At 43.1% G+C, this 14,023-nt stretch overlaps 1 protein-coding gene across 1 annotated transcript in view; it reads left to right on the top strand.

Annotated features, from left to right (window-relative positions):
- NEK10 (NIMA related kinase 10) overlaps positions 1–14,023 on the top strand; it is a 250,358-nt gene that overhangs the window by 39,373 nt on the left and 196,962 nt on the right. The window contains exons 4-5 of the mRNA XM_070456150.1: positions 7,375–7,505; positions 9,130–9,228. Coding sequence (XP_070312251.1) covers positions 7,375–7,505; positions 9,130–9,228 — 230 coding nt within the window. The remainder of the gene's footprint in view (positions 1–7,374; positions 7,506–9,129; positions 9,229–14,023) is intronic.

The raw sequence follows: 14,023 nt of genomic DNA, 5'->3' as shown, positions 1-14,023 counted from the left end.
TTTTTTTCTCCTCTTCCTTCTCTGCTTTTAAGCCTATAACCCCACCCCCACCCAGGAACACTTTTATCCTCACCAGTCTATTTTAGCATCATTGACTCTTTTTCTATCTCCACATGGCTGAGAAAGTCTTCCTGGCCGGCTGCTCACTGCTTGTTGTGAGTTGGCGCTGCGCGTCAAGCCCACTCACTCTGTCTTAGCAAGGGGAACGCGGTGACTGAACACACAGATTTGGTGGTGGTTTTCATTCTTTCTCCCCATATCTCCTAAGATGTAACCAGAATGCCAAATATTTCTACTTCTTGCTTTTCCTCACATTTGTTGTTCTCCTAAATTTCTTTTCTTTAAAATCTTACCTATTTCTAAGACCGAGATCTAATGATAGCACCTCCATTAGAAAGCTCTCCTTTTATCTTCCATTCCGGTCCAGACTACCTTCTTTCAACACTGCAGCATTATTTTCTTCTGTGCTTTGGAAACACTGAGAGATTATGTGTTTCCAACTTTGACTTTTGCTTCCAGTTCGCCGTATCCTCTATTTGGTGAGTTCTTGATCAGGTCTTGCTGAATTGAACAGAAACTTAAAACTTAGATGACCTCGTGGGTACGTTTAACTGCCTGGACAGTGTAGAACAGACACCAGTACTGGGTTTGGGCTCTGCTTTTGCAGCTTTGAAGAGCATGCTCTGTTGATCTCTATGCCCCTTCTCACTCCCTTGTTAACACCAGGCACCATAATTAAAGTGAACTTAAGAGTTTTCCCCTTTAACCAATTTTAGAATTTGCAATCTGTTGTCTCAGAAGTTCACACGGCATATCTTTTTGCAAAATATTTCACACATTCAAAAATGCATGTCTGTAATGCTTTAATTATTCAGAAAGTGGATAATTCTAAGAAAAAATGAAAATAACTGCTCATTTATATAAATGTCTTGAGAGTCACAAAATTCATTCTTAATTCTGTTTATAAAAATTTCATGCATTTCTAATTTTGAAATAGTACACCTGAACAGCCTATTCTCCTTTCTATAAAATAATGAGGAGCCATTTATAACAGCAGAAAGATATTGGAGAAGGTAAATCAAGAATTTCTTTATACCTTGAAAGAATGTAAGGTGGCTTATGAAGATAGGTAAAGTACTCAGATTATCATAAAAGATAAACAAGGTTTGGGGGCAAGGTGCGGTCAGAGTCCGGACAAAATGCCTGTGAAAATACACAAGTTGGCCACACTTTAGGTGCTGAGATTTTTAGCAGTCAGTTTGAAAGAGGAAGTTTGGGGATTAATGCCCACTCACCTGAATTTCTGTTCTAACAAGTCCCGGCCTGTCATTTGCAAATGAGTCACGATGGCCAATTAAGCCGTTGCCGAGGGACAAGTACTTTGTGGTTTGGGCAGAGAACTGCAGGAACTGGATGTCCTTCATCCGGATCTCTAATAAGCCAAACCCTCACTCACTGTTGGGTGTGTTCCCGTGTTCCACTTGCCGCTTTCGTTGTGTTTGCTCTGTGTCTCTGCGTTTCTTGGTTCATCACCTTACAGTCTGCTGTTCTAAGGACAGTGCTGTTCTGACCCAAGTGGAGACAGAGACACTGAGGCAGAGAGGCCCCTCGGCTGTAAGAATAATCATAGCTCAGTCAAACCAAATACTTCAAAAAGAGAACTGCCCCCTGTTTGTTGAAGCAAAGTAAAATCACAAAGTTGGCTGGAAGTTTCACCAGAGATATGCATAAATCTCAAAGTAATTTGACTAGAGCTGGAATTCAGTATCTTTTTTTTTTTTACATTAAAGCTATAAGGAGGTGAGAAATTGGCTTCAAATAGGGGGGGAAAAGATGAAAGAAAGAAAGAAAGAAACGAATCATTTTAGGCCCATTTGCTGTTGTTGTTTTAGTCACTAAGTCGTGTCCGACTCTTTGCCACCCCATGGACTGTAGTCCACCGGGCTCCTCTGTCCTTGGAATTCCCCAGGCAAGAATACCTGAGTGGGCTGCCATTTCCTACTCCGGGGGATCGTCCCAACCCAGGGGTCAAACCCGTGTTTCCAGTTGCCTTGAAATGAAAGAAGTCTTGATAGATGCTGTGGAAAGAGAAAGTCTAAGGCACTGTTGCCGTACTCTGAGGCAACAGGCCTAGGAAAGCAGTCATGGCCCTGGCTGGTCGAGACGCTCATCCTGGGCGGTGGTGCAAGTGGGACTCCTGGGGAGGAAGAGGGTCAAAGGGCAGCGGATGGTTCTTGGGAAATGGGCGGGCCGTTCTGTGGTAGAATTGACAGGAAAGGCAGCCTGGGTGAAGTGAGTAAAATAAGCAGCTATCCGAGGGAAGAAAATAACATGCACTTAAGCCAACTGGTGACTAGACGTTTCTATTGGGAGTAGAAATAAATAAAACTGTAAGAAGCTGTGCAGTGTCTGAAGGCCCATCTACACGTTTTGTGTCTGTCGCAACAGCAGAGAAGGTTGAAATCCCCAAGCAGAAATGACACGACCACCTTTTTAGGAAGGGCCTTTGCTTTGCTCTTGGGTCTCTTCTCCTATTCGTGCTGTTCACGCTGCACGGGCTCCTGCCACTTTCTGGGTCACTGTGCTTTTCCTCTGGCCTCCAGCCTGTGTGATAATCTGCCTGGGATCCTGTTCCATGACCCACCCTATCTCTCCTTTACTTTCTACCACAACAAACCTTTGTTCACTCATTTTGCTGCCTGTTTTGGTGCCCCTGCCTGCCCCCCACTCCACTGGACTATAAACTTTTTGAGGAGGGAGAGGCCAGGACCATCCTGCTCACTGGGCACCTGCTGGGTCTGCAAGTGATGTATCTGCAATACAAGTGCTAAGTGAATGGGCTTGTCTGGAGATGAACAAGTTGAGCAAAGAGACTGGATGAAGTGAGTGTTCACTCCACAGCTTCCCATGAAAATATCAGCTGTGTGTCATGATCTGCAGGAGGTGCTTAGAACACAAAGACAGATGGAAATGATGCTGTCCTCACGGTGGCCAACGCAGGGGCAAAGGTTAAGTTCTGTCTAGACATCATATGAGGTTGTGATGAGTGCTGTAAGAGAGGTGGCCAGTAATGCCCCAAGGGAGGCAGTGACTGGCTCCACCAGGGAGGCTGGAGCAGGTGCTGTCTGGGAGGCTGTGTGTGCTGAGCCTGGACAGTGGTCAGCAGTGCAGCTGCACCCTGCGCCTGGGTGGGAGTGGTTGCTTGCTGCTCTGCTTTCTGGGGCAAGTGACCTGTTTAATGCACCTACAACTTGGGGGGTTGTTTTTGTTCACCCTCTATTTTTGGTTTGTTTATTTTATGTGGTGTGTGTGTGTGTGTGCTCATTCACTCAATCATGTCTGACTCTTTGCAACCCCATGGACTATAGCCTACCAGACTCCTCTGTCCATGGAATTTTCCAGGCAAGAATACTGGAGTGAATACCATTTCCCACTCTAGGGGATCTTCCCAACCCAGGGATCAAACCTGCATCTCTTGTGTCTCCTGCATTGGCAGGCAGATTCTTTATCACTGTGCCACCTAGGTAGGTAGGTTTAGTCGCTCAGTCGTGTCTGACTCTTGTGACCTCATGGACTGTACCAAGTTCCTCTGTCCATGGGATTTCTCAGGCAAGAAGACTGGAGTGGGTTGTCATTTCCTTTTCCAGGTGACTGTGCCATCTAGGAAACCCTATTTTATGTGGACTTATTGTCAAATCAAATCAAATATTGTAAAAGGAGACGATGCTGGGCTGAAAGACAGGGGAAGAACACAGGGGGACAGATTTCCATCTCAACATAAAGGAAATCTTGGGCAAGAGTAGGACTCTGAAAAGCAAACGGCTGACTCAAAACAGTGTTTCTCATTATTGACAATATATCAGTAGATGCTGGAGGACTGAGAGTGTTGGAGAGGGAGGGAGATTGCCTGGATCTGAATCTCAGCTCTGCTCCTTGTGAGCTATGGGCCCTAACTAAGTCCGTCAGCTCTCTGCGACCCAGTCTTCTCATCATAAAATGGTATTTACCTCATAGGGTCATTATGAAGATTCAGTTCAGTTCAGTTTAGTCACTCAGTTGTGTCCGACTCTTTGCAACCCCATGAACTGCAGCATACCAGGCCTCCCGGTCAATCACCAACTCCCGGAGTCCACCCAAACCCATGTCCATTGAGTCGGTGATGCCATCCAACCATCTCGTCCTCCATCGTCCCCTTCTCCTCCTGCCTTCAATCTTTCCCAGCATCAGGGGCTTTTCCAATGAGTCAGCTCTTCACATCAGGTGGCCAAAGTATTGGAGTTTCAGCTTCAGCATCAGTCCTTCCAATGAACACCTAGGACTGATCTCCTTTAGGATGGACTGGTTGGATCTCCTTGCAGTCCAAGGGACTCTCAAGAGTCTTCTCCAACACTATAGTTCAAAAGCATCAATTCTTTGGTGCTCAGCTCTCTTCACAGCCCAACTCTCACATCCATACATGACCACTGGAAAAACCATAGTCTTGACTAGATGGACCTTTGTTGACAAAGTAATGTCTCTGCTTTTTAATATGCTGTCTATGTTGGTCATAACTTTCCTTCCAAGGAGTAAGCGTCTTTTAATTTCATGGCTGCAATCACCATCTGCAGTGATTTTGGAGCCCAGAAAAATAAAGTCAGGCACTGTTTCCACTGTTTCCCCATCTATCTACCATGAAGTGATGGGACCAGATGCCATGATCTTAGTTTTCTGAATGTTGAGCTTTAAGCCAACTTTTTACTCTCCTCTTTCACTTTCATCAAGAGACTCTGGATTTAAACCTGCAAAACCCTCAGAATAGTGCCTGGCATGTGGTAAATACCACATAAATGTTATCTGTGGTGATGGTAATGATGATCATATTGATGATAATGATGGTGACGATGGTGATCGTGGTGGTGATGATGATGGTGATGATGCTCATGATGGTGGTGGATCATGCTGATGAAGGTGGTGGGGATGATGATGATGGTGGGGATGGAGGTGGTGGTGACAGTTGTGATGATGATGATGGTGACGATGATGATTAGTGGCTGAATCTTAAGCCTTTTGAAGAAGTTTTAAAATCTGAGAGTCAAAAGTCCTTCATTGCAGGAAGGGACACACGTTGAAATTATCTTTACGAATTTGTGTTATGCTAAATTTATGATGCTGAAAATTCAGATTTTGGGTTGCCCAAAATAACCTGTCAGATGTAGTACATCTTAACAGAACTAATGGCTTAATATGATAGAAGTCTATAAAGGGCTACCTGGCCCTGCCACTCTGGATACCCTGACTGTGGCTGTTCCAGGTTGTGGACCTACTTATGTGGTTGATAGAGGATTCTCAGAGAGCCCAAGGAATTAGGAACCCAAGAGAAAAGGCTCTATGCTTTGAACTGGGTTTCAGACTTACACTTTTATTTGAATATATTAGGCTGTTTGCTTCAAGATTCTCTTAAGTTCCTGGTCTTTGCAGCTACAGCTGTCAAGTCCATCTCATCCACTGCATGTCCATGGGTGGGTTCCCCGCATCAGCTACCTGCTATGCTGTTAAAGGGAATGGCTACAAGCTGCCTCTGCTTCCCACCCGCCCTCTCTCTGAAGTACACTGGGCTGTTCTCTCAGTGCTGGCTCTTGCAGCAGTGTTCTGGCGGTTGGGCTGATGGCAATGGGTTTTGAGAGCTCTTGGACCTGAAGAGCCTACTTCTTGTCTGCTGCGTCATTCCATGTTCTGAGTAACACAGGACAGTCCGCTCATTGTTGTGACCTCATGCCTGGCATCATTTGGGTTATCACAGCTCATCATCTAATTTGGAAGGACAAATCTCATTTATTTAGCAAATGCATCTGTGCAATGGGAACAATTTTGAGGATTAAAAGAGTATAAAGCACTGAGAACTATGCCTGGCAAATAGCAAATTCTTTATAAATCCTAAGTCATTTAGTTTTCACGATAATTCTGAGCTGCATACAATTATTATCTCCATTGTGATGATGTGGAAACCAATGTACAGTGAGACTCAGTAACTTTTAAGATCACACAGCTATCTAAGAGTAGTTTTCAAGCAAGGGGATCTGGTCTAGAGTTCATTCTCTTAACCACTAAGCATTGTGCCTCAAGGGGCTGTGGCCTGTTGTCTTGTAGTGGTTGTGGATTGATTGGCTAACTGAACTGAGTTAGACATGTGGTTTTACAGGATATAAGATTTATTATTAATCTTTTGAGAATTCAGCTATGACTGGCATATGATGAAGAAGGGTTTGGGGGATTTTGCTAGCCATTAAACAATGTCCCTATTAGAATGTATTTCTGTTAGCTGACTTCGTTGTGGGCAGTCTGGCATGTTCTCATTAGATGAAGAAATGGCATCTTTATGCAGGTTTCTATCAAGTGCTTTGATGAAATAAGGTAATAAGCACAGCATACTGTAGCATTACTTGATGATTGTATGGAACAGAATGATTATGGAAAATAAAAGTTTGTTTTGTTATATTATGCTTTTCTTACCTCATATGTAGTAACCTAGCTAATTACAGAACATTCCTTATTTGTACTTTGGAAAAGAGTATTTGTTTGCACCTTGTTCAATTTTATTGAGGTACAAGAAGCAGTCTTCAGGGTTATCCCAATTACAGGTAAGAGAGACGGCTTGAATACTGATAATATCACAGTTTACTATATAAATAATTACTGTTAAGATTATAAATAGGGGCATACTCAAATGGTTTTAGTTAATGTAAGCAAATTTTTCCTTTCCTTATAGTTAATTGTAGTATATTTTCATGACTTTTATAAACATGATTGAGGAATCAGGATATTCAGACTGATTAAAAGGGATAGAATCTCTTTACCTTCATAGCTCTAAGAGTTGGCGTTCAGTGTACATGATTGGTAAATATGAAGGATGAGTGAAGATGACTCCTTCTCAGTCATCTAGACCAGAGTTTCTAGCTGGATCTGCCAACTCTCTGCTCTGACTGCACACTGGAATCACCCAAGAAGCTGCAAGAGCCCCCAGTACCCAGGCCTCCCCAGGTCTGGATCCCTAGCACAGTGGGAGCTGCTGGGGATACACACTGAATAGCATGGGCAAGCTCCTGCTGTGCTGAGCTGACAGTGTAACCGAGGGAGACTGAAAACGTAAAAACTGTAAGATATGATAGGTGGTGTCACGAATTATGAAGAAACAGCAGCGTAAGGTGGAGAGAGTAGATGAGCAGAGTGTCTAGGGTGTCTAAATCTTGGGAAATCCAGACATTTGACACAGTTCTCATGTTAATTGTTGGCTTGGGGCACATCCGTTTCCTTCACCCACCCCTCTGTTTCTGTATGACTGTCTTTACCCTGTGCTGAATTGTCCTCCTCAAGTGCTCTGTGCTTCTGTTTCCATAGCTTCCAGCCATTCACTTCGATAGTGCCCAGAACAGCGTGATGAAGTCTGAGCCTGCCGTCAGGGCAGGTGGGCAGAGAGCTCGAGGTCGGTGGCATGAATCCACAGAAGCTGTTGAACTTGAAAATTTTAGGTAAGAAATCCAGCATGCTCTTTGCCTTTAGCAGCCTGGGCTGCTAATTAGCCCCAAGATTTATTTGTCACAGGAGCTAAAATGGAAAGTCCATTTTAAAATGTACCACGGGGATTCTGAATTTAATAATTGAAGGTAGTACTTAGCCCACTCCCGGAAGTGCTGTGTGAGCAGCAGGCTGTCTGGCTGCAGGCGGAAGTGACCTGGGAGCCTCGGGACACCAGCTGACATACACCTGGCATTTGCTCCATCAGGTTGACCTGGCGAGGCTGATAGTGAGCTTTGTCTTTAGCTTTTGGAGGGTGCATATCTCACCTGCTGTGAGGAGGCATGAAAGCCCCCGCTGTGAGCAGCCATGATGGCTGAGGACGTGGTTGTCAGAGTGCTCAGGCTTTCTGTTGAAACATTGCCCTCACATTTCACGTTGGGAGTGCCAGCCCATGGTTCACTCTCCTGTTACCATGGAGACCTCTTAGCTGCTGATGCTGTCGTGGGTCACCCCTGTTCAGGGCGCTGGTTCTCTCCAGCTCTCCCTGTGGTAAGGTCATTTGACACTAAGTACCATGTAAATAATGAATGACATGAAATACCAATATAAATATTCTAGAATGATCATTTATTGTTTTGGCCTAAGTCTTGTTTCCCTGTTATTTTCTGAAAATGAATTTAATAGTCCACAAACATCACATAATGTTACATGAATTAATATTTTTAAAATACATGTTTAGTGAGGAATGAGGAAGTCTTTAAAAAATTGTTACATATTCAGTCTGCTCATATGTGTGTACTAAGAACTATGACAGCCCTCCTCTACTATGAACTAGATTAAGGGGGCCACAGTCAGTCCCATGACCTCTGACATAGCACGAGGGTGGAGCAGTACAAATGGCAGTAATAAGGCTGCAAAACCTGCCTCTGAGGCAGTGTATTTATGGAATTCCAGTGGATCTAGCCTAATTCTAAAAATTGGTCTATTTGAATGTGCATGAAATATCATATTATATATTCCATAGCAATGTGATCCTTTTAAAGGGTATGGCTTTGGGATATTTTTAACCTCTCTTTTGGTTGTAATATCAGGAGAGAGAGAACTGAAGTTAGAATATCTCACAGCTTTGTTGTATTACCCACCCCCCACCCCCCCCTACACACAATCCACAACCACAAAAGCTCTCACAGTTGAAGGGCTGTTGACCACAAGGGGATATGCATGGTGTCCAGTGGTGGTAACAGCTATAGTGGCCACAGCCGTGGCAGGTAGTGAGGTGAAGGGAGGGGGCCTTGTCTCCCTTTTGCACGGCTGTCTAGATCACATACTCTAGCATTCTTGCTCTCCACGTGGCCTTTTCTTTCCTCTCACAAATTTTAACTATTAAGTGTTTATAGGGAATAATATAATGTAATAAAATGAAATATTTATGCTTGACTCTAATCTTTATTATTAACTCAATAATTTAATTTCCATGTCCTATTTCGGCAGTTGATACTTGCTTTGGCAATACACTGAATTTCAAGAATCCTTCAACATTTGCATGCATATAGGTGGTCTTTCTCTACGCTGGTAATTTTGAGGCAGTCTAAATAATTTTTATTACAAAATGCTTTTCTATTTGTTTCATCTTAGTATAAACTACAAGAATGAGAGAAATTTCAGCAAACATCCCCAGCATAAACTATTTCAGGAGATATTTACAGCCTTGGTGAAAAATAGACTCATATGCAGGTAAGACTGTCCCAGAAAGAAAATGACATTTGCCCAAGAATGGCATGTATTATGTATCTTGTTTCTAGCATCTGTTTTGAAGCAGTTTATGAACGTAACATGCTCAAAGGATAAAACAGAGCAAAGACCATTTTGAAGGAGGTGAATGAATCATCACTGCAGATGATCTCATTAAAATTACTCTGGTTAGGCCTGAATTTAGCTGAGTTTTATGATAGACAAGGCAGAATGGGAACACACCCAAGTCACGCTGTTTTCCTTGACTTGGGTTTGGATATTCAGGAGGTCTTTATCACAGAGACATCAGGTAACACCATGGCCAGCGTCCTCAAAGTCTGGATTTGCAGTCAATCCAAGCACTGATTAACTGGGCTGCTGCAGCCTGGACCTCAAGGAAAGGATGGGGGTGAGATAACCAGTTCCAGCCTGGGGACGGTATTTCTTTTCATGACCAAGTCAAATGTTCTTTCTTTGGCTCTCCTTTGTCTTAACACTGGTGCACTGTGGACTGCAGGGAAGGGCTCGCTGGCCGGCCCTCCAGATTCTCTCCTGAAAATGCCAGGGGTTTTCAGTGAGCCATTGCCTGGTGCCGGATTGCAGTCAGGATTGACCTTTCTCTCGGTCCTGGGCCACTTGCAGTGGGAGCTGCGCTGCCGTCAGACTGGAAGGAGGCTCCCAGCATCCGTCGTGGTTGGACCGGCCTTCTACTTTTCCTGCGAGGCCCAGACTCTCTCACCACAAGCACTAGGGGGCAAGCCCAGGAAGAACCTTGAATCTTCCCCATCACTCTGGAACTTGATTGAGATATCTGAATTCTGTCCCCGTGAGATGGGAAAGATTGCTCTTATTCTGGAAAGTAGGAAGAATACCATTCTTCTTGAAAATTTAATGGCTGACTGAAATAAGACTCTGACTTGGTCCAGTGCAGTAGGTGACTCTAAGTAGAACAGCATCCCTAGAGTGTAAGTGGTAGTCTGAGGACTTGATCTTCTGGAGGGGTTATTTAGTATTGCAAACTTAAGTACTGACTTAAGTATCTTCCCGACCCAGGGATCAAACCCAGGTCTCCCGCATTGTAGGCAGACGCTTAACTGCCTAAGCTACCAGGGAAGCCTAAGTATTGACAGTGACTGCCAAATACATTGGCTTAATTTAAAACAATCTAGGGTTGGGATTGCATGTGTCATGACTTCATATGTGGTTTAAGCAGAATATCAGTAGACTGGCTCAGCGGACACAAGACGCCTAGAATCTTTACCAAGTTTATGTAGTTTGGTTACAGTCAGTTGTCACTAGCCTCAGAAGACTGTTGAAAGATTAATGAGCTCTGCAGAGGACCTGAGGTTGTCCTGGACTGTCTGTTCTTGTGCTTGAACAGAGTAAGAGCAAAGTTAGTGGCACAGTAGTTATGCCTGAAATGGTATTATTGGAAAATTGAAGTTCTTTAATGTGGTTTGAAGATGGTAATCATAGACTCCTCAGGGACTCCAATAGGTCATTTGTTGGGTTGGTGCTTTGGGGAAGGCAGAAGTTTTCCTCTATTGAGTGTAGAGATCTTACTATCTCTCTGCCCTGCAGACACCAGGTACATGAATCATCAGGGAAGATAGGCGGGTGAGGGCTGGCATCCAGCAGCTGAAAGAGATCTTAACAGTTCTGAAGTCAAGACATCTCTTGTTGAGGACATTTTCACATTCTTAGTGATTATTGAGGCATCTTACATTGGACGGAGTTATTGACTTGCAACAGAACCAGTTCCTGGAAATCTTTAAACCAGGAAGAGATGATTATAGATACCTTTGCTCTCATGGGAGGAGAAGGAATTTAGGAATGTTGAATATCAAGAGCATCCTTTCATGTCATCCTCTCACTGATGACAGATTGTTACATCCCGTTCTATTCTAAAAGCAGGGTTGGGTAAAAGATGGATTAAGTATAAAGGTCTTCCATTGTTTCTTACCCCATATAACCTCGTTTGTTTGGCCAGAACTACCTGTTTTTTCTTTTCCTTCTAACTTTAGTAGAAATACATCTCAGGGCCTTTACTGGTATGGTTTCCTATCCCTTTTCTTTGCAAACATCAGATTTGATGTTGACTGAAAGGCTTGGATTCAGTTCAAGAAACAAATTATTGAGCCTCACCATGTACATGGCAGAGAGGGTCAAAGTATAAAGATGACTAGGACACACGGTCCCTTTCTTCCTAGGGACTCACTCTGGTCAGCTAGTTACTCACATCTCAGTACAAAGAAAATGTGACAAAAAGTAAAGTATATTAAGACAAACAGAGGATGGATGAAATTGGAGGGGTGTGGACTTTGGCCTTCGGTCCAACTCTGGTTATAGGTAAGATTGGGCATATTTCAGACGCTGTGCTGCTCAAGTTTACCCTGAGCATACGGCTGACTGGGAATTTAGTCTCATCTACTTACACGCAGTTGACATTCTTCTTGTTTGTTCCTCTTCTATTTCACTTTCTCCAACAACATTCACCCCTAAACCACACTTCTGGATACTCTATTTCCTGGGTTGTTTTCCTAAGGTTGACTTGTAATTGCCCCTTTGTTCTCAGAAATAAAATTGCCAAGCAGCGTCTGAAACAAGACAAGAGTTGTTACTCTAGAGTCAGATTGAGGCAAAGGCCTCACAGTAGACCTCGCCTCAAAGGGCAAGTGAAAATGTCTCTGAACCTGAGGTTGTACAACCTGGGTTGTACATGGCGATGAATCTTGATGTGTGGCAGGGGATGTAAATGAATTTTCATCTTCCCACTTTTCCTTCTGCCCTGAGATCATTTGTCCTCAGTAGAGTCTGCTGTTTGAAAATGCATCCACCTCTTTTTCATCTTATTTGTCTGTGCAAGAAAGCACAGAGTTATGAGATTGTGTAGGGAAGTAGAAACTGTTACAACACTGGCACATTTAAACCAGAAAGAGATGATTATAGATGTCTTTGCTCTCATGGGAGGAGAAGGAGTTTAGGACTGTTGAACATCAAGAGCATCGTTTCATGTCATCCTCTCACTGCTGACAGATTGTTACATCCAGTTCTATTCTAAGTAGGGTTGGGCAGAAGATGGGTTAACTGTTAATCCGTGGATGGATTAAAAGTTAACTGACCGCTTATAAAGTCAACCTCTACTCCCGGATATTTTCTCTGTAACTGCTCCTCTGAGGCACCTCTTTTGGTCCATTCCCTGCTGATTGCCAGATGATGTAAAGATTCTATAACATAATACAAATAAGACATAACTTAACTTGTGAAACTGGATGCAGATGTAGAATTTCATGCAGTTATTGCAAGTGATGGTGCTTAGCTGGTAGGACCTGATCAATGAGGCCCTGGCAGAATCAGACCACTTGACGATTGTAGAGAAGTATTAACAAGGGAGGTGACAGGGTGAAATTCAGAAAAGCATGTTTTGAATAGCAAAGATTAGGAGAACCATTAGGAAACATGGATGGATCTTTCTAATATATTTGCAGAAATGAACCTGTTTTATGCTGCAGAAATAAAAAGTAAATCCAAGGAAATTGGATCATGTTATATGACTTTGTCAGAAAATATATGCCAAAAAGTGTCAGCTGAACCCATTCTTGCTTTGTTCTAGTTATCAGGTCAGAGTAGCATTATACATTAAATTTTGTTAAATGTAAAAGAAAATATATCTAAGTTTCATGATTTATTTATTAAACTATTGGGTTGGTCAAAAAGTTCTTTTAAGTGTTTGATAACATCTTACAGAAAAACCTGAATGAACTTTTTTAGTCAACTCAATAATATTTTAATTACACCATGTCCCCTTCTCTGTAATATGAAAATTGGGGGTTATTTTAAAGTAGGTTCTCTGGAATTCCCTTGTTGCCTAGTGGTTAGGATCCCTGGCTTTCACTATGGTGGCCCAGGTTCAAGCCATGGTCAGGGAACTGAACTGAGATCTCACAATCCACATGTCACGGTCAAAAAAAAAAAAAAAAAAGAATAAATAAATAAAGTGGGTTCTCTTTTAGGTATGACTATTCTAGTAATTTGGAAACTCCCATGAACGGAGGAGCCTGGTGGGCTGCAGTCCATGGGGTCACAATGGAGAAGGCAACAGCACCCCACTCCAGTACTCTTGTCTGGGAAATCCCATGGACAGAGGAGCCTGGTGGGCTGCAGTCCATGGGGTTGCAAAGAGTTGGACACGACTGAGCGACTTCACTTTCACTTTTCACTTTCATGCACTGGAGAAGAAAATGGCAACCCACTCCAGTGTTCTTACCTGGAGAATCCCAGGGATGGGGGAGCCTGGTGGGCTGCCGTCTCTGCGAAGAGTCAGACACGACTGAACTGACTTAGCAGCAGCAGCATTCTAGTAATTGCCAGGATATCTCCTCTTCTCCCACCTGTAACTTTTTTTTTCCACCTTTAACTTTTATAGAAGTGAGTGTGTTCCAGGTTCTTTAAGTTCATTTAAAAGAGAACCACCTGATCTAACTAAGCATGACTTTGTTTTTTGTCCATAAGTGCAGTCACTTTTCTGATAAGAACAAGTTGGCATCCTTATTTTACATCACATTTCCTGAAATACATGCTACAAATTTGAAGTATTTTGGAAATGCATCTAGGAAGTCTGGATTGGGAAGCTATTTTCACTCTCTGCAAGAACTGCTCAAGAGCTCAAGGACTGCTTGAATTAGGGAAAAATATCTGGTCCAAACCATCACAAGCCTATTAAAAATGCTGTAAAGTGTTCTGTGACCTTCCCAGGGACCTCTAGCCCAGGAGACCTATATAGTTACTTGTTTGCTGC

The sequence above is a fragment of the Odocoileus virginianus genome, chromosome 26 (genome assembly GCF_023699985.2).
Source record: "Odocoileus virginianus isolate 20LAN1187 ecotype Illinois chromosome 26, Ovbor_1.2, whole genome shotgun sequence".
NCBI lineage: Eukaryota > Metazoa > Chordata > Mammalia > Artiodactyla > Cervidae > Odocoileus > Odocoileus virginianus.
Note: the sequence above shows the minus strand (reverse complement) of the source record. Positions and strands in the feature narration are given on the sequence as shown.